At 47.0% G+C, this 21,905-nt stretch overlaps 1 protein-coding gene and 1 pseudogene across 2 annotated transcripts in view; one reads left to right on the top strand and one right to left on the bottom strand.

The window, feature by feature from the left end:
• Zfp831 (zinc finger protein 831) overlaps positions 1–21,905 on the top strand; it is a 120,412-nt gene that overhangs the window by 36,989 nt on the left and 61,518 nt on the right. The window contains exons 2-3 of one of the 2 annotated variants that reach the window (XM_039104080.2): positions 7,664–11,322; positions 12,997–13,136. In XM_039104080.2, coding sequence (XP_038960008.1) covers positions 7,699–11,322; positions 12,997–13,136 — 3,764 coding nt within the window. In that variant the 5' untranslated portion in view covers positions 7,664–7,698. Of the gene's footprint in view, positions 1–7,663; positions 11,323–12,996; positions 13,137–21,905 lie in introns of those variants that run through there. The other variant, NM_001171096.1, reaches the window with a different exon arrangement.
• LOC108350546 (40S ribosomal protein S15 pseudogene) lies at positions 19,586–20,690 on the bottom strand (annotated as a pseudogene).

A 21,905-nucleotide genomic window follows, 5' to 3' on the forward strand; every position in this document is an offset into this window, starting at 1 on the left:
TATACCCACAGACACATGTGCATATGCACATGCACACCTACACAGACACATGTGCATATGCACATGCACACCTACATAGACACATGTGCATATGCACACCTATACAGACACATGTACATATGCACATGCAAACTATATACATGTATAACCACAGACACATGTGCATATGTACATGGACACACACACCTACACAGTGCACTGTGTCCAGTGAGCTCCAGTGATCCTCCTGTCTTCCCCACCAGCCCCAGTGTTGGAATTTCAGGAGGACTCCTCCACGCCTCTCTTTACATGGCTTCTGGGAATTCAAACTCAGGTTCTCATGCTGGCAACACTAAAAGCTTTATCCACTGAGCCACCTCCCCATATCCTGGGTTTTGACAATAGTCTACTGCCTGCTACCCCCGGACAGTATCACACAGGATGGATTCACGGCTGCAAGTGTCCTTTGGGCTGTGCCTGTTTACCCCTTCCTCCCCTACAACCTGTGGCACTCACAGACTTTATTGTTCCACATTTTATTTGTTCTAGAGTGTCCAAGGCTGGAGTGACACAGGAAGCAGCCTGCAGAGAGTGGCTTCTTTCACTTAGCAGTGTGCACTGAAGGTTCCCTGTGTCTCTTGGTGGCTTAACTGCCCATGTCTTTTTATTTCTGAATAATTCTCAGTTGTCTGACTGTGTCCGTGTTTGTTTATTCTTTAGAATACTAAAGGACGTCTCAGTCACTTCTCTGTTTTCACTGTGACATTAATAATTAATAAGCTGACATTAATCATCTGTGTGCAAGTTCTTGTGTTTCTAGGCCATCGTAGAACGATGACTTCTTGCTTTTGAGAGTCACAGGAGAGGATGTGCAGCACACAAGGGTCACAATATGTCCTCACTCTCATGTATCCCATTCCCTCTTAAAATGAGTTTTCCAAACCCCCCCTCCAAAAGGAAGGAGGGAGAATTATGCAGGAATGGAAAGATATTAAAGCCTAGAGTCCACGCTGGGTGGCCAAGCTGGTGACTGTGGCACACGATGGACTGAAATTAGGCAACACTGTCATGGAAGTCAGTGCTTCTGCATCCGACCCACTGGTGCCTCCGAGGGTCCCTCCACTGCTCCCTCATGTATCTCATCTTGGATGTGAATTTTGCAAACTCATCTGGGTTTTGTATTACCTCTCTACCCTGGCCCCTTGAGGGACTGGCTGTTCTTGCTATCGAACACTTCGAAAATCACTATTGCTACCTTTGTACTACGTGTCTTCCTTGGATCACCTCTCTTCCATAAAGTCTTTGTGTACACATGCGTATCCATAAAGCCAAACATCTGTACTGGAGAATGGGACGCTCAATGGGCGGTGGCACACATCTGGCAGGACAGGAGCAGGGGCCCAGTTTTCTCCATGACAGCCCTTGAGGGATCATTTGACATTGGGTCTATGTGACTGGGAACTCTAGACTATGCTCCTCCTTCCTGTATCATCCACTCTATCCTCCTGTCAGTCCAAAGAGGGACAGCACAACTAGCCCTTCCTCCATTAAAATCAGCCGTGCCCATAGAGTTTACCCTGAACAAAAGTGGCAGTCTCCCTATAGAAGGGTATCATTTGTTTGGTCCCAGCAGGGATCAGCTATGATTACAGATCAGGTTCAGACAGCCAAGCTGTAAGGGTGGCAGGTGGATATGCCCTGTTTCTAAGGGCTGAGCCTCCAACCCACGACAATCGGTTCTGGCTGTGATTTTGTTCTCCCCAGTAATAGGCTTGTTGCTGGAGCCACCTGTCACTGGGCTTCATCTCCGCTGCTACCTGCTGCGACTCCTCCCTCACGTAGCATCTTCCTCCTCTGCAGGGATATAGCTCCGTAGGAGGACATGAGGGTTTCTGGTTGCTCCCTTCAGGACACTTGCTTTTTTGCAGACTGCCTGGCATGGGGTCCCATTTACCTCTCCCTCAACTCCCCATGAGGCAGGCTGAGGTGGGAAGTACTCCTCCCTTCCTTCTGGCTCCCCTCCCTTCCACTTCCTCCCCACCCACCTACTGGGACTATCAGAGAAGTGCTCCTAGCTCAGACTCTGCTCATTACACTTCCTTCCTTAGAATCTAGGCTCAGAACTCAGATGTCTTGACTCTGATTCTGCAGCGGGGACTTCAACAGTAGCCTTACCCATCAACCCTCAGACACCATTTCAGAACCAACTGGGGTATCCTTCCCTGCAAGGCCCCCCAGAACACCAGACAGAGCCTGTGGTAGTACTCAGGTGTCAGGAGACAATGTCTTCCACGGCAGTCTGAGGCAGTCAACCCCAGATTTGCTGGCGGTCCCTGTGCCCATGGCTGGACCTAAGGGGTGACACACAGCAACTTGGCAGTGTACTCCACTAAAGCCTCCCTAATTACCTCTCCCTGGGAGCCGCACTGGAGCCACATCCTGTGAATGGAGGGTGAGAATGAATGCTGAGGGATGGAGGAGAGGCAGGGGTGGGAAGAGCCACTGGGCAATAGTTCCAAAAATTCTATTATTTTTTGATACTATTATTGAAAACTTAGATGAATCCAGCTCTTCTCCATGCTAGATGCAGACAAATTTTCTTTTCACATAAATTGTTTCACCTACCAGTCCTGGTGGTACGCAGCAGTAAACCCCATATCCAGAGTTCTGAGACTGGAGGATAGCAAATTTCAGACCAGCCTGGACACCTCAGCAAGACCTTAACTCAACAAGAACAAAGAAAAAGAAGCAAGGACGCAAGGGAGAAAAGAATTTAAGTTGGGCGTGGTGGTACATGTCTGTAACTCCAGCAATCAGGAGACTGAGGCAGGGGGATTGCTATATATTCAAAGTCAGATGGAGGACATTATCTTAAACAAAACAAAACAGAGCAAAATGAAACAAAACTTGATGAACCAACGAGTTTATTGGGGTCATAGTAACACAGTGACAAAGTGACGTTACCTGACAGCCCACCCCAGCATGGGTAATGAACTGGTAAAGCAGGAGCTCACACACCTTGCGGGCATCTCCACCAAAGAGTCTCCTCTCCCAGCTCCTATACTGTGTGTAGAACTTGAAGGCAGGTCCTGCCACTTCCCCAGTCTTGAGTCTAAGGAACCTCCTTCCTTCTTGTGAGAGAGAGAGAGTTCGAATTTAGAGGAAATAGTCACACACTACTACCAAACTCTGTTCTGTGGAGGCCTCATGGAGTCACCCTTACAAGGACTCTACTCTCAGCTCACTGTCCTTACTGTGCCATACTAGTGAGTGGGAAACTATCCCATTGGCCTTTTCTTTCCAAACGTGTTTTGAGGTAGGGCCTTCCTAGGTAGCTTAGATGAACCTCAATCTTGAGACCCTCTCATCTCTGCCTCTCTCCAATGTCCTTGTTTATTTAATTACATTTATTCATTTGTGTATGTGTGGACGTCTGTGTGTGTGTGTGTGTGTATGTGTGTGAGAGAGAGACAGAGAGAGACAGAGAGACAGAGAGACAGAGAGTCAGAGACAAAGAGAGAGACAGAAACAGAGACAGAGAGACAGAGACACAGAAGGAGACAGAGACAGAGACAGAGAGACAGGGAGACAGAGAGAGAAGAGACAGAGAAGAGACAGAGAGACAGAGAAGAGACAGAGAGACAGAGACAGAGACAGGGAGACAGAGACAAAGAAACAGAGAGACAGAGACAGAGACAGGGAGACAGAGAGACAGAGACAAAGAAACAGAGAGACAGAGACAGAGACATGTGCATATATGGAGGTCAGAGGACTATTTGTTGGAGTCAGTTCTCTTCTTCTACATGTCAGCCCCAGGGATGAAATTCAGGTTGTCTGCCTTGGCAGCAAGGGCCCTTAGCCACTGAGCCACCTTTTAGGTCCTGCTCATTTTAGAGTTGAGTTATTTGGATTCTTGTCATTGAGTTCTAAAGAGTTCTGTGTGTGTGTGTGTGTGTGTGTGTGTAGTGTGTGTGTGTGTGTGTGTGTGTGTGCATGTTTGTGATCACATGTATGGATGCGTGGGAAGGTCAGAGGTCAACTCTGAGTGTCTTCCTGGAGCTCTCTCTGCTTATTAACTTTTATTACTTTGAAGTCTTTAATTTTTTTTATTTATTATTACTATGCGAGTGCTAGTGTGTATGAGTGCGTGCATGTGAGTGCTTGTCTGGCAGTGAATGGTGTGCATATTCCACAGTGTTAGGCCGGAAGACAACGGTGTGAAGCCAATTCTTTCCTTCCACCTCTATGTGGGCTCTGGGGTTCGAAGCTAAGTCGTGGGACTTGTGCAGCAAGCACCTTTACCTTCTGAACAGCATTGCCGGCCCCTCAGCTTTATTACGACAGACAGAGCCTCTCGCTGATGCTGGAGCTCACTGATTTAACTAGAGTGGCTAGGCATCATGCTCTGGGGATCTGTCTGTCTCAGCCTCCCCAGCACTGGGGCTACAGACATGCTTTCCTGCACCTGGATTTCACATAGGCCCTGGGGATCCAAACCCAGGTCTCTATGCCTGTATGGCAGATACCTAAGACCTGGTCTCACGTCCTTCGTTCCATCAGATCTTATGCTTCCTCCCACCGTGTGGCTCTTCACTCTTGATAGTGTTCTGAACGCTGATGAGTCCATTTTTTCTACTTTTCCCTTTACTGGCTGTGCCTTTGGCATGCGTCTTGGAGTCACTGCCAAATCAAAGTCCAGGTTTAACTATGTCTTCTGAGAGTCTTAGATCTTTTGATCTTTCATTTATGTCTTTGATCTATTTTGAATTATTCTTTTGCATATTGCATGAAGCAGAGGCCAACTTTAATCTTTTGTAAGCGCACATACACAACACACACACAACACATACATATATACACATATACACAATATACACACATACACACATACACAACACACACATACAACACACATACATATATACACATATACACAATATACACACATACACACATACACAACACACACATACATATACACACATACACAACACACACACAACACATACATATATACACATATACACAATATACACACATACACACATACACAACACACACATACATATACACACATACACAACACACACACACAACACATACATATATACACATATACACATATACACAATATACACACGTACACACATATACAACACACACATACATATACACATACATATATACACATATACACAATATACACACATACACAACACACACATACATATACACACATACACAACACACACACACAACACATACATATATACACATATACACATATACACAATATACACACGTACACACATATACAACACACACATACATATACACATACATATATACACATATACACAATATACACACATACACAACACACACATACATATACACACATACACAACACACACACAACACATACATATATACACATATACACAATATACACACATACACACATACACAACACACACATACATATACACACATACACAACACACACACAACACATACATATATACACATATACACAATATACACATGTACACACATATACAACACACACATACATATACACACATACACAACACACACACAACACATACATATATACACATATACACAATATACACACATACACACATACACAACACACACATACATATACACACATACACAACACACACACACAACACATACATATATACACATATACACAATATACACACGTACACACATACACAACACACATACATATACACACATACACAACACACACATACAACACATACATATATACACATATACACAATATACACACATACACACATACACAACACACACATACAACACACATACATATATACACATATACACAATATACACACATACACACATACACAACACACACATACATATACACACATACACAACACACACACAACACATACATATATACACATATACACAATATACACACATACACACATACACAACACACACATACATATACACACATACACAACACACACACACACACACACACACGTAAGGCCTCATGCTGTAAAACTTAATAGCTAAAAGGGCTTGGTACAAAAGTCTGGTGTCATAAGTTCAAGACTCACATAAAAGCAGAAAGACAATTGATTCTACAAAGTTGTCCTCTGAGCTCTATGCGCCCACACACACATCACACACACGTAGTAATAATAGTTTTTTAAAAGAGAATATATATAATTGTAGTATCTTTTCTTTCAACATAATTTATTTCGTAGTCTATTTATAAAGCTTCCTTTTTCTTTTTCAACTTCTTAAAACAGGGCATTGCTACGTAGCCCAGGCTGGCTTGTAACTCCTGCTTCGGCCCCCAAATGCTGGGATTACAGGCACGAACCACTGCATCTAGCACAATTTGATCAGAAGTGAGGCAGTGTTTTACAACTGGCTCACAAACTTGCTGGAAAATCTAACGTCAGCTTCCTTGAGTCAGTGTTTCCTCGCAGTGGCCTTGTTATCCCAGCGCAATGATGCTGGGGGTGCGGGGCAGGAGTGGGGGATTGAGAGGGACTGGTGAAGACTGGGGTTTTCAGTTTCCTTGAGGAACTGTCCGTGGGTCGTACGACGCTCATACAAGCTTAGGTGGGTGATGGTGTCACCAGCCTACCTAACATGTCCCTCCATCATCTGAGTTTCCCTTCATGATTTCAAGAACGAGTGTAGCCTGCTAATGGTTTATCTGCTTCTCCCGGCCTATCAGAAACTGACTTAATCTCAACTGTATGAGACAGGGATTTATGTAGAGGCCTAGGCTTCATCCTGAAGTTGGACGACTACTCCATGGAATGATATGACACCAAACACAGGGTTCCTGTTTACATTTGAACCTGACAAGGTCGTAATGTCTTAGCATAAACAACACCCTTTGGGCGCAGGGACAAGCTTGTACTATGAGAACTCACCATGCGGTATTTGGGCCATGCTTCCATGAGTTCAAAGTATGGTGTGTAATTTTTCTGAAATTCAAGTTTGCCCCTCAGCCCTGCGTTTTAGTCTCCTAATCCAGGAAGCCCCACCCTGACCCCACCCCACCAAGTTCTTACTGTAGTCCTCCTGGTGGAAGGCTCAGAGCCTCAGAGTGAGAAGGGCCTTACTCCGGAGATCTTGTAGATCTAGAAATGGCATCATAGGCAAGAAAGGGATTTGAACTTTTGGAGTAGATATTGTGAATGGTAGCCACCTCAGCGGGGTGCTCACCTGTGCTCGTGTAGGTGTGTGTGACTGCATAGGTATGTGTGTATGTAGGGGGGTGTGTAACACTCTGTATGTAGGGGTGTGTGTAACACTCTGTATGTAGGGGTGTGCATGTGTGGCGCTGAGTATTCAATCGAGAGCCCTGTTGCATGCTAGTCAAGTATTCTCTTACTGAGATACATCCCTAGATGTTTTTTAATGTTTTATTTTGAGACAGGCTCTCACTCTGTCATCGAAGCAGGGCTAGAACTTGTGATCCTCCTGTCTCAGTCCTTTGAGTAGCTAGGTTTACAGTTTGGCAACACCATACCTTTCTAAACTTGAGGACAAGAGTCCTGGAAGATTGTGGTTGGGGTTCACAGAGGGTACCACAATACCTTCTAGTGGGAAGAAGAGAGACCCCATGGTAAAGTGTGGTTCTCTCCCACAGGTTGACATAATCCTGGACTACACAAATGATGAGGAATGGAGACTTCAGAACCTACTCACCCTCCCCCGTCGTCCACGGATCAGCAAGCCTCTGTACCTGGCATTCCAGGGGGCCCAGGTGGGCAGGCCTCACCTCGCCTGACCCTGGGACCTGTCATCCTGCCACCGGAGCAGGGCCTGGCCCCAACTGTGTTCTTGAAGGCCTGGCCTGTCCCATTATACCACACGGTACCTCCCGGGGGGCTCCAGCCACGTGCACCCCTGGTAACAGGCAGCCTGGAGGGGGCTAGCGTACCCTTCATCCTCAGTCCCTTGCTGCAGCCTGAAGGGCCCAGTGCCACCCAGGTGGGCAAGCCAGCTACCCCAGCTCTGACTGTGAACATCGTAGGCACACTGCCTGTACTCTCCCCAGGTGTGGGGTCCGCACTGGTCAGCACAGGCAGGGTAAAGAGTACTGGTAAGTACCTGTGCCCACACTGTGGCCGGGACTGCTTGAAGCCCAGTGTGCTGGAGAAACACATCCGGTCCCACACAGGCGAGAGGCCCTTCCCGTGCCCCACCTGCGGCATCGCCTTTAAGACCCAGAGCAACCTGTATAAACACAGGCGGACACAAACACATCTCAACAACTCCCGCTTGTCCTTGGAGTCTGAGGGGAGTGGGAGCAGCCTTCTGGAGGAGGGAGACAGGCCCGGAGAGACTGCCTCAGTGGATAGTCGTGGAGATGAAGGAGCTCCAGAGAGAGCCCTTTCTCCAAGTGTCCACCCTACCCTTGCTGCTCAGAACAGGGAAAGGAAGGTGGACTCTCTCGGGGCCACCCTTTCTCACAGGGAGGCCTCTGTGGATCAGACCCAGATGGTATCACCTGAGTTTCCACTAGCCAGCCCACAGCCTAGGCGGAAGCTGCCAGAACCAAAGCCAGGCTTCCTGCAGCGACAGCAGGAGACCTGTTCAGAGAAGCCTTGGGACCCCAGGGCCTTGGAGGGCCAGCTGAGGAAGTGTGAGAGCACAGACTCTGGCTACCTGTCACGCTCAGACAGTGTGGAGCAGCCCCCTGTTGCCTCTAGCCCCTTGCATAGCCTATCGGAGCACAGCGCGGAGTCGGAGGGGGAAGGAGGCCCTGGCTGTTCCTCCTCGGGCAACAGGGCGGAACAGGGAACACCAGGACCCAGCCTGGAGATAGAGAAGAAGAAGCTGGAGGAACGAATTGCCCTGCTCATCTCTCACAACCAGGCAGTAGTGGACGACCCACAGTTGGACCATGTGCGGCCCCGCAAGACTGTGCTATCTAAGCAGGGCAGCATCGACTTGCCCATGCCATATACATACAAGGATTCCTTCCACTTTGACATCCGGGCGCTGGAGCCCAGCCGCAGAAGGGTTGCCCTCAGTCCGGCCCTCTCCACCTTCACACCCCTGGAAAAGGCCAGGCCTCTTTTTTTCCACTCAGTCCCCACGCAGCTCTCCACCACAGTGGAGTGTGTCCCTGTCACCAGAAGCAACTCGCTGCCTTTCGTCGAGGGTTCTAAGTTGTGGCCAGAGCCACCACGGGACTCACAGGACGCTGTTCCAGGGGTGCAGAAGGCCCTGAGCCCCAGGCTCACCTCAGCCCGGCTGGGGTGCCGCCCAGGACTGACCTTGGCAAGCATCCCCAGTGGTCACCCCCGGGCCCTGGTGAGACAGGCTGCTGTGGAGGACCTGCCATGTACGCCCACTGGAGACCCCTCCGCTGTAGCTGAGGACCCGGATGGAAAGAGAGCTGTGGCAAAGGAAGGTGTGGCGTACAAGGGCAGAGCCAGTAAAAAGTGTAGCCAGAGGAAGCAAAGGATGTTCTCCCAGGAGAAATGGCAAGTATATGGAAATGAGACCTTCAAGAGGATATACCAGAAAATGAAGACCAACCACCAGGGAAGACAGAAACACAGAGAGGTGAAGCCGGCCCAAGGGACAGAACTGGGCCTTCCTCCTCCTCAGGAACAGATAGGAGGGAGTGACGATGCAGGCCTGTCTCAAGACAATAGGATCCCTATCCTTGGAGACACTACAGCGGGGGCTAAGCCGGGGTCTTGGAGAAGTCGGCCGTCCCTGGAAGACTCACTGGAGGCTGAGTCTCTTAAGCAGCTGAAGGCGGTGGCCAGAGTCAAGTCATCTCCTACCCTTGGCAGCACAGATGGCCTCTGCTTGAGTGGCAAGAGCCCTTTGCTCTCTCCAAGTGGGAAATTGGACCTGGGACACCAGCTGCCTCCAATGCCTGGGCCTTGCCAAGGAAGAGACTTAGAAGCTCCTGAGACAGCTTCACCAGACCCAAGTGGTGAGGTTATAAAAGAAACCAGCCCTGGGGTCCAAACTGTCCTCAGGCGGTCCAGTGGTGGGTCTGTGGCTCCACAGCTTGCAGAAGACAAGTTACCCTCAGAGAGAAAGAGACTGAAGGTGGAGGGGCTGGACCATCAGGAGCAGCCAGGGCCTCTGGAAACTGAGACCTCAGGAGGCTCTGTGCAGGCTGACCCCCAGCCATCCCAGAAACAGGACAGTGACCCTCGGGAAGTGCTGGGTTGCTCAAATAAGAGTATCCTGCATGTGTCCACAGCCCCAGAGCCCTCAGATGTCTCTTCAGCTGCTTCTGCTGTTGCCCTGAGATGTTTAGGGCTAGAAGACCAGGATTCCCTATTGCCTTCTGTATCCAGGACTCCTGGACTTCATTCCCTGCTGCCTGCCCAGCTCCAGGATCCTGGTGTCCCTACTGCTCAGTCAGGTGTATCCTTTGCTCCCAAGTACCTCCTCAGGTTACCTCAAGGAGAAAACCCCTTATCTCTGGTTGCTCCAGGGTCTGGAAAAGGCTCAGACTCTCTGTGTACAAGTACACAGCCTGTAGAACAGGCCCTTCTTGTTGGATCAGAACTGGGAATGCTCCAGCCACCTGGAGCATATTCAGGCTCAGGTGAGGCAGGGGGCAGCCCTAAGGACCCTAGCTGGTCCAAGTCAAGGGATGAAAAAGAAGAGGCACAGACAGGAAGAGAGAAAAGAGACAGGACCAGCGACAGCATCCGAGGGACTAGACGCTCTCCTGACCCCAGAACCAGCACCATCCAGGAGATAGCCTCCATTCTGTCTACCCACACCTGTGACATTCACGTGGCCCAGGGGGTAGTGAGTAAGGCCCATGCCATTCCTTGCCTCTGCACAGACAGCCCGCCAGCAAGAGCTAGGACATGTGGGAATCTCTTAAACCCTTGGACACCATCTCAGAAGCTGGGGACGCCTCCTAAGAATGCCGCAGAAGGTCCTCCTTTAGAAACCAAGGAAGGGCTGCCCACCTGCTTTCTATCCCAAGCATACTATTTCCTTACAACTTTCACAAAGCCCCAGGCTATTTCCCTGAACCAGCAGAAACTGGCCTTGTCACACAGCTTAGGAAACCCCAGGAGCGGTGAGGCCACAAGCTCCTTCCCGTCACTTAAGGCTGAGCCCCAGCTCACATGGTGTTGCTTAAGTCGAAGCCTGCCCCTGCCTGCAGAGCAGCAGAGGGCAGCTCCTGGACACTTGGCTTCATCCCTGCCTAATAGAAACCTCCAGGGTGACAGTAACAAAACATTGCCTGAGAGCAGTAGAGGAAGGACCCAGACGGGCCGAGGAGGAGAAGGATCTACGCAGACACCTGAGGTAACACCAGCTCAGCCTGGGGACTGGGCAAACATGAGAGTGAAACAGGAAGAAAGAGAGGAAGGGAGAGAAAGAGAGAGAGAGAGCTCATGAATCTATCCCTGTGAATCTCACCACCATTAGGAGGTTCTCTGCTCCCAAGAGAGGCTAGTGCTACCATATGTGGGCTGGGAAAAATAAAGGCCCTGGATAGGAACAAAGCTAAGCAAATTCGTAAAAGCAACATAGTAAAAAAACTATTGTACTGGAACCTGGGTCGTGGCTGAGTTGGTAAAGTACTTGCCACATAACCATGAGGGCCCGAGAATCCACAGTTAAAAAGCCAAGAAGGATGGCAGGCTGTGTTCTAACCCCAGCACTGGGGAGATGGTCTCTGGGGGCTTAGTGAGAGACAGTGGCTCAAAATACAAGCTGACGGCTCCTGAGAAATGACACTCAAGATCGTTCTTTTGCTTCCACATTTGTGGAGAGAGAGAGAGAGAGAGAGAGAGAGAGAGAGAGAGAGAGAGAGAGGGGGGGGGGGGGAGGAGGGGGGCGGGGGAGGGAGAGGGGGAGGGAGAGGGAAGGAGAGAGAGGGAGAGAGAGAGAGGAGGGGGAGGGAGAGAGGAGGGGGAGGGGAGGGGGAGGGGAGGGGTGGGGGAGGGAGATAGAGAAAGAGAGAGATTTTTGCTAGCATATCCAGGTAAGGTATTTATGATTAGACATAATACTTCATTCTATTTGTAGAAACAGAGACAAAAATAAAAACAGCAGCAACAAAAGCAAAACCAAAAAGTCCAAAATCAACATATTTTATTTCATTTTGAATTTTGTCCGTGGGGTATGCAATTCACAGAACAGGACATCAGCTCCTCTGGAGCTGGAGTTAAGGGCAGCTGTGAGCCACTTGATGTCAGTGCTGGGACTTTTAGGTCCCTCAGAAGAGCAGCAAGTACTCTGAACTGAGTCACCTCTCCAGAAACCAGAAAGTCATGTTGACAGATAAATTCCAGGCAGAAAACCAAAGCAGAACAAAAGAGGGAACAAACACATAGAGAAAGTGCTCCACTATAATTACCAGAGCCATTCAGACCTAATTCTGAGGGTCTCAGGAGCAAAGATAACAAGGAAAATATGACTGAAGCTCAAGGGGGAATCTAACCTGGAAATTAAGCCATGAGTTTATGGCCCCATCTTGAAAGCATTGAAGTCTTGGTCTTGTTAGGAGATGGCTTGGGGTCAGGGAGCTAAAGGGGACAGCACTGAGGCCTCAGTTCTAATTGGGCTTATGGAACGAAGACAAGGGTGGAACCTGAGACTTGCAAGCAACCTTGCTTCTCCCAGAGGTTGGGGGTGGGGATTGAAAGTCTGGTTTAAATCTTTTCTTTAAATCTTTCCAAATTGTAGGGATTCCTGAGGGTGGGGGACTATGGGTGATGGTTAATTCTCCACTCACATCAAAGATCCAACATTTTCATTGAAGGTCTAGCTAGGCATGATTCTGGAAGGTTCCATGTGGCATACAACCATGTAGCCTGGTAAAAATACTGAATAGGCTCAGGTTATTTGATAACACATTTGGGTGACTTGATTTCTATTAGGTAGGCATCCTATCTGTTGAGAAAACACCCATCATGGTGGTCCCCAACATGAGGGCTTTGAGTGACATAATGCCAACATGCCTGGTATTTTCAGCTTCCCTATCCAACAGTCCCAGGGCTGAGGGCCGAGGACCAAGTGTCCAGGCCACGGTGGAGGAAAGAACTGTGGCGTAGGAGGGTGAAGACATCTCGTGAGAATGCCAAGCAGAAGAAATTGATGCTTCAATCCAAGAGGTAAGATATGTGGCCTCCTCTTCCCCTTCCTCACTAGCCTGGTATCAGGAGCTGCAAATGGCTACTTAGTTAAACCCCCAGGAACTGAATGTGGCATTAAATGGTGGCTTGGCTCCAGAGGGAGGCTCCTATTCTATTGATCTTGAGTTCTGTGGCTCCAGATCTGCCTCTGCTACCCATTGCCCATCCAGCATGATTCCACTAACCATGCAATTGTTTACTGGTATATTTCTAAGGTAGGACACAGTAAATGTTTGAGATAACCAAGTTGAAAATCCAGCCAGCCAGCCAATGCGGTGAGAGTATGTGTTAATTATTGCTTTTAAGACTTTTTTTTAAGTATTTGCAAGCAATGTGTATCTTTTGCAGAAAAAAAATAAAAATCCAGAGAAGCAAAGAGAATTTCCCAGCAATCTCAAGGCTTGGGAATACTCCTCTGAACATTTGGAGGCACTATTTTCTAGATAAGGCCAAAGACATCTTTTAGGAGGCTTTAAGAGCTCAGCAACAGCTCTTGTGCCAAGTGTATCAAGTAAGGGGTCTGTCTAAAAGTTACAGCCATGTCATCAAAACCAGATTTCATACAAGTGTCTTTATTTTCCACTCATCTCAAGTGCTCAGAAGTTTTGAGAACACAAGTCTTGTCTTCTTGAGTGGTTGCAACTGGCCAGAGAGAAGTAGTAGCCACCCTGGTAGGTGAAAGCTATGTTTTGTGAATACCCCAGTCCCTACCTCTCTTCAGCACTGAATCTTCAGCTATATTTCTCAGCTTTCTTCCATGTCTACCTCCACAGAATTGAGTTTGAATATTTTTACCTTAATAGTTTACCTTGTGGGAGTCAAGAGAAAGCATCTTTACCAGGGAACTTCTCTAGAAGATCCTCAAAGTTGAATATGTGGAGTTGGACATAGAGAAGCAAGAAAGCTCTGAGCAAGGGCCTTGTCTGAGTTACTTTTCAATTGCCTAATAAAGCAGCATGACCAAGGCAACTTATAAAAAAAAGTACTTAGTTTGAGGGTCATGATTCCAGAGAGTTTCAGTCTGATGGGCAGCATGACAGCAGGCAGGCAGGCATGGCGCTGGGGCAGTAGCTTGTGTATTCATTCATTTGTCCATCTAATTATCTATCTATTTATCCACTCATGCATATATCAGTCATGCATCCCATCCATCCATCCATCCATCCATCCATCCATCCATCCATCCATCCATCCATCAATTTATCTTGCTGCCCAATTACGTACCTACCCACCTACCTAACTATCCGTCTTCCTGACATTGCTGTGAGGTATTACATTCTGTGAGTGAGGTTCATCCTTCTTCTTTCATGCTTGTTAATGTTAGCTGTTTTGAATCTTTTAAATGATAAATATAATTTACAGGACCCTGTGAGAGTCTAGATAGTATAGATTCTTTACCTGTTCAAAGCTGTGTATATATTCTTCTGTCTAGCATTTAGTTTTTAAAGCCACCCTATTAATCTTGGCCTATGGAATTGCCTCATTTTTCATTTCTGGATGCATTTTGGATCATCCTTGTTGTACTTCATTCAGAATTCCTGCAGAAAAGAAGACTTCCCTGGTTGTCATCAGTTTGAAATAGCTGCACTCATCCTGGTGATGGGCAGCATTTCTTCTGGCTACAGGGCTCTAGGTAAACACTCCTGTTTGCTCAAGGCATCAAGGCTCTTCTTCCACCCTCTTTATTTTCTGTTTTGTGGAAGTCCGCTGTTGGCCACTTCTCTTGTCTGTGAAATGTCTTTATGTCTGGCTGCTATTAAAGCTGTTCTTTTGGTGTTTGTGTTTCACCATTTTACCGTGACACTTGGGGTTAGAGGTTACCCTTTATGTAGCCCATCCAGAATCCTCTGGGCTTTGATGATCTTCGTAGAAAATCCCTTGGCCATCATTTCTCACGCACCATTTCTATCCCACTCTCTCCTCTCTTTCTAAACATGGGAAAGTAATGTTTCTTAGACTTTCTCTTCTTTGTGCATGTGTGTGTGTGTGCATGTGCACGTGTATGTGCATGTGTATACACGTTCTTGTGTATGGTACATGTGTATGAACATTCACATGTGTTCTGGTGTATGTGAAGTCAGAGATATACCTCAGGTCTGTTCTCAGCTTCACTTTATTTTTGAGTCAGGATCTCTTACTGGCCTGTACCTTGCCCAGGCATCCATCTGCTCCTGTGCACTTCCCCAGTGCTCATATTACACGTGCACAGCACCATCCTTGTTTGTTCTTTAGTTTTGTATCTGGGATTGCAGCTCAGGTACCTGTTCAGCTCGGTCTTTGTGTTTATTTGACAGTTGCCAACTGAAACCTCTCTCCAGCTTTTTTTTTTTTTTTTTTTTTTTTTTTTTTTTTTTTTTTTTGGAAACAAGGTCTCACTGTGTAGCCAAGGCTGAACTGGTGGTTCTCTTGTTTCAGTCTCCTGAATGTGGTCTTACAGAATGCACCACTAGACCAGACTTGCATGTTTTCTACCTTTAGTAATGTTTGTGTCTGTATGGATACACAATGTGGATGCATTTTTCAGTGATATCTTCAAATTTTTACTAATTTTTCTTAATTCATTAAATAACTTCTTTGGTGAGGCTTTATTGATATATAATTGAGTTTTAAGAAGTTGCATATCTTTAAGACATATAATTTAATTCATTTTGATGTAAACACGTAGGACACCAACAGTAGAAAGTTTCCACCACAGCTCTGTAATCCCTCTCTTCTGTCCACACTGCCTTTCCTGTTCCCAGTGAGCCATTAATGTGCTTTCTGTTGACGTAAATTTGATTGCCTCTTCTAGACTATGAAAGAAACAAACTCACTTTCTTTGTGTAGGAGTTGTTCTTCTCTGGGGTTAGCTTCCCCAGACACCTTGATTATTCTGGGACTTATCTATCCACTGGGTTTAATTTCTGTTGTTAAAATAAAACATGGTAAAAATAAAATGTCAAAAAATCAGCTTAAGGGAGAAAGAATTTAATTCAGTTCACAGTTCCAAGTTATAGTCCCTTGTAGCAGGGATGTCAGGGCTACAGTAACTTGAAGCAGCTGTCACATGACTGTCACATGACTGTCACATGACACCCACCGTCAAGAGCAGAGAGAAATGAATGCATGCTCCCTTGCTTGCGTGTGCTTAGCCTGAGTTTTTCGCTCCTACACAGCCCTGAACTTGATCAATACCAGGAAGTAATGTCCACTCTGGGCTGGGTCTTTCCATGTCAATTAACAAAAGACAGTCTCTCATAGGCACGGTCTCCAACCAACCTGACCTAATTAATTCCTCCTCATGATTCTATTCCTAGATTGATTTAGGTTGTATTGAGTTGCCAGTTAAGAGTGACCACAACATCCATGTTGTATGCATGAACACTAAACGATCCCTTCTTGATCGAGTCATATGCTTGAGGATGGCTGGGGTTCAGCTCATGTTTAGATAGTCATATGAGTGAAAGTTTCAGAAGCTAAACCTATAGAGTCTCACCAATGACTGCCTAAATATTTTATTTATTTATTTCTTCATTTATCGGTTGATTGATTGATTGAGACGAGTGCTCTCTGAACGTGGGACTGTTTCTGAAGTTTCTTTCTGACCGTGTCACACATTGTCCCCCACCATTCTGTAACTTAGGCTTCACACTCCAGCCTGGGATCAAGTTCACTTCACTTTCCTTTATGGTTTGAGTTATGGATAGAAGCTCGGAGTTTTGCTGGCGGCTGCCTACTTGCCCTAACATGATCTATTTGTCTACCTTGATGCAGTTACCACCCCATTTTGATTATGACATCTAAACCCAAGAGTTTCCATATAAGGCTGGTGAATCAAAAACAGTGTTGTACTTCTATCAGAACAGAGAGAGACTGATTGGAGAGACAAGGAAGTGAAGAGGGACTTTTGATAAGATTTTAAAGGAAAATCGGTCGAGAGAAGAAGAAGGGATTGTCTTTCCAACCAACAGTGCCCAGCCTGGAAAACTCCCTGGGAAGCTGAAGGAAGCCTTGGGTGGGCATCTCATTTAACTCTGCTCTAGGGAGCAGCGACTTCATCACACAATGCCTGTCAGTCCATACATTGTTCGTATAGTAAGTCAAATTAATCATCTCTCATCTCCGCCAGCAGTCTGTAGCCTCCCACAGTGGTCTCTTGTTCATTGACATCTTGCCTTTATTGGTCTGACCTTTCAAACAGTTTTATTGCATTTATTTGTTCGTTTGTATATTCTGTGTGTGCCGAGGTCAGAGGACAGTGTGCAAGGTGCGAGTCTCTTCTTCCGTTGCGTTTTCCTGGGGATATCAGGCTTAGTGGCAACACCTTTACCCATTGAGAGAGCCATCTTGAAGCCAGTCCCACTGATTTCGAAGTGTAACTACTCATGGATATTGTGTTTATCTCCAAGAAGCACATACATACAGAATCTTTCTGCCACATCCTTTGAGGTGGGGGCTTACTGCACTTGCTTGTGAATTCAGCTTGGCTGTCTAGCCAGCCTAGGTCAGGTCTCCTTCCCTGTCCGTCTCCCCAGCATGGGAATAACAGACTCCCACAACCACCATGCCTGGATTTTGTGCTCATGCTGAGAATCTAGACTATGTTTAGCAAGGCAAAATACCTTGCTGGCTTAGCCATCTCACCAGGCCCTCAATCCTTTTTAAACCACACTTTAGAGTTTGTTCTTGATGATCCCAGCAGTTGAAGTCCCCCACGTCTGCCTCTGTTTATACATTAGCTCTCACTTACAGCAACGGAGTGCCTTTGTGCTCATGGTATGGGAACACTGAGATCTGGGTTGAAAGCACCCCTCTTGGAGTGGAATGGAGAGTACTTGTTTTGCTTCTGCTAACCCTGCTAGACTCTAGTCTAAGTGAAGCTGTTGACATTAAGGCTTTCCTGGTCTCAGCCCACAGGAATCAGGGAAGGAAAGGTCTCTTCTGTTTATAAAGGGAACCTGAAGAATTTCTCCCCATTCCCTAGGGGCAGGGTGTGGGCTGGGAGCACTCACTTCTCAGTCACAGTGTGGTGAGTGCATGGCTTTCCCTGGGCATGAGGTCTCTGTAACAATAAGAACTGTCCCCTTCACATCCTCTAAGGTCCTGTCCCACCAAACTAGGGGACATATATAGAAATCATCTGGAGAAACCATTGTGATGAAAACAGATTTACCTGCCCAGGTTTTCCTTCTTTTGAATTTGAACTGCTTTGCACCTTCCAATCAGACTATCAATACGTTTACATCTATTTAATTTTTAAGAACTTATAGTTTCAGTTGGTTTTGGTATAAAGAGGGCCATAATGGGACTGGAGTGTTAGGTCAGGGCTCGGAACCCAGGAGACCAGGTTCGCAGTTAATTTGCTGTGCCTTATTGTTAAGAAATTGCTTTTATTCCTAATATATTTTAAGGTCTGATTTTGCTAATTTGATCAAGCCAGTCTTAGACTTTTGATGGAGCTCCTCAGAGCTGGGATGGTGTGTGAGAAGTTGTACATTTATTTCGATGTATCCACAACGCTACCTTTGTTTCTGTAGTTACCCGGTGATGCTCTTGTCAAAGAAGCCTTCCCCAACTTCAGTCTCCTGTTGTCTTGGGCATATAAAGACTTCCTCTGATGCTTTTCTAACATACACAAATATGATAGTCACATATATGGAAGGAATTGGCTTGATTTTTGTGATTTAGACAACCAGGGAGCATGGATCAAATGTGATTTTTTTAAAAGTTGTTTTATCAACTAGTTATAAATTTGAAACTACACATGCACTATTATATTACTCATGAGTATTTCACATATAGATATTGGAAAACTCTAAAACATACTGTAGAATTTATATAAAAATCAGGGGTCCCCCAGCTGTTTGCTTTGTTTACTTTCCCATTTACACTCGAAGTTCATTCCAGGGCCTTTCTGTTTGGTTTCATTTCTCTCTCCCCTCCCCATTCTAATGCTGTGATGAGAATGGCTGTTTCATTAATGACAGTGCACATGTTAAAAGAGAGAGAGTCAAGAACTCGGGGTCCATTTCGAGAGTGGAAATGGAAACACGGTGGAGCTTCATGCTTGCATGCCTAATTACTTAGACATTAACTCGAGGCCCAGAGACTCACAAAGTTCTCAGAATACATCTGTGCCAGGCTCACAGCAGCAAGCACTGGACCATGGAATTGGTTTTTTTGTTGATTAATTTGTGGTTGTGTATAAGCATGAAGTGCTCAGAGACTTGGCTGAGGAAGTTTCCAGCAAATGCCAACATAGATAGCCCTGAGGGAGGAGAGATGTGTGTGTGTGTGTGTGTGTGTGTGTGTATGTGTGTGTGAGTCCTAAAGGGCACATTCGTCCCTGAGGACAGGATTCTATTCATCATGAGGGTCTACCTTGTGCATTTGTTATTCCTGTCTTTGGTCAGGATGCGATTTACTCAGAGACGTCTGTGAGGTGAGGTTCACAGGCAGGTGGACAACCGGTGTGAGCTCAGGTGGCCTTTGCTGTCTATGCCCCACACCACGAGGCTGAGAGCCTGTGACCCGTTGGCTGCAGCACCAGAGCTTCGGGCATGGTCACAGACGTCTCTCAGCTTCTCTATGCTTTGACATGTCCTTAGGGCCATGAGAGGAGCTGGGAGAAACAGCAGGACTGAGCTCTCCTCTGGATGAGCATGTATGAGGCTGGCCTGTTCACCCACTTGCCGGGTCCCTCCTTAGACCTCACTACAGCAGTATCGTAGAGCAACAGTGGGGATCATACACTTCAACATGTCAAGACTTATGACAGCAACCTCAGTCCTCCTATCTCCTGAGTGAACTGAGGGGCTCTACTCCAAATTGAAGGCCACAGGCTCACAATTTTAAGCTACCAGTCTTCAGGGATCCCTGATGCACTGACCTGGACAAGAAATGCTTACTGTGACTAGTCTCCATAAGACCAAGGAGTGAAGGTGTCCTGAAACACATGGCAAGGACCCAGAGAGAGCAGAAAAGAGGCTTGCAGCTCCAGGGGTGGCAGCTTCTTCCTTCCTTCCTTCTTTCTTTCTTTCTTTCTTTCTTCCTTCCTTCCTTCCTTCCTTCCTTCCTTCCTTCCTTCCTTCCTTCCTTCCTCCCTTCCTTCCTTTCTTTCTTTTTTGAAAATAACAAGTCTTTATTGGCCTCTGCGACTTGAAGGGGATGGATCTCGAGGAGTGGGTGGCGCCAATACCAGGCCATTCACAGGCTTGTAGGTGATGAGAACTTACCCAGGTAGTGGCTGATCATCTCTGGTTTGATCTCCATCTGGTGGAAGGTCTAGCCATTGTACACACCCACCATTGCTGCCGACCATCTCAGGCAGAATGATCATGTCCCTCAGGTGGGTCTTCACCACCTCGGGCTTCTGCATGGGTGGCACGTCCTTCATGGCTTTTCTCAAGCGCTCGAGCAGTGAGTGCTGCCTTCAGAGATGGCTGTGCAACTGCATCAGCTGCTCATAGGGCATGCCCAGCAGTTGGTCGAGGTCCACGCCACAGTAGGTGAACTTGGGAAGGTTCATTTCTTCCTCTGCTACACTTCAGCCATCTCGGTGGCTGCTCGGAAAAAGCATTATCGGTGTCTGTGCAGTTATTGTAAGCTTGCTGGCGGGGGGGTGGGGGGGAACGACTTCTTTTTAAAAGTAGAAAGGAGAAAATGGATCAGCTCAGTGCCACAAACTAGATGTGAACTTAGAAAACTAAGTTGATCTCAAACTCAGCCTTGGATAAGCAGAAAGGGAGAGAGGGAACAGGCCTTGTATCACGTACTAAGTAGACATGTACTTAGGGTTATGTGCGTACTCAAGGTCCTTCAAACCAAAGCAAGCATTCTGAGAGGCGACACCCACATCAACCCCTGTTGGGTTCTTTAGAAAGTGGGGCTTGGGCTATAAGTGAACTCTTAAAAGGAGGTTGTGAAGAGGCAGCGGAAGGCAGGGAAAGGGGCATAGAGACACTTAAAGAGTCTGGCCTCTGAAGTGGGACTTGTACCATACAGATCACTCTACTTAGAGGTGAGTGTGTCTGACTCACGACACCCCACATCAGTCAGCCACCAGGGAGTGGAGGTGAGGTGGAAAATTTCCCAGGTATGCACAAGCAAGTCAAGTCCCCATTGGCCCAGAGGGTATGCATGTTCCCAACAGTAAGGGCAGAGTTAGGTAGCCCTAGGGAGAACTGTTAGATGGTACTTCTCGGCACCTTGCATGCCTTTCTTGGGGTTCCTTGAGTGACAGTAGACGAGAAAGTGCCCAACTGGGCTAATGTTTTTGACTGCAGCTACTTGTGGGGAGGGAGGGGCCCTACACTCAGACTCCTCTGAGAGGATCAGAGAGATGGGGATGGCCCCTCCCAAGACTAAACAAAGCATCTCTTCAAAGATGGTTCCAGAGTCTAAATAGGTTCTCTTCAACTGTGACCGGGTCCAGATCCCACTTTGGTAAGACTGACTAGAGGGCCAGGAACTCTCCTGACAGATGCCCTAGCCACTTTGATTGAATGAAGTCTCGAAGGTTGAGGTTGAGTGCCATTCTGCAAGCCAGCTCCAGTTACCAGTGGCCTTGGGGGCAAAGGTGAGCCTGCACACTTACTGGATGCATGTCCACCACAGGTCCCACCTTCCTTCCTTTGTGTGCTCTGAAATCACTCAGCAGGAGCTCCAGTGGGTCAGGGGGGTTATGGTGAAGTAAACCAGCAGCCTGCCTTCCTTCCCCTGATAGCTCTTCAGGGAATCTGTGGTCTTGACAAATGGGACAGAAGCTTC

This window comes from Rattus norvegicus, chromosome 3 (assembly GCF_036323735.1).
Source record: "Rattus norvegicus strain BN/NHsdMcwi chromosome 3, GRCr8, whole genome shotgun sequence".
Lineage (NCBI taxonomy): Eukaryota > Metazoa > Chordata > Mammalia > Rodentia > Muridae > Rattus > Rattus norvegicus.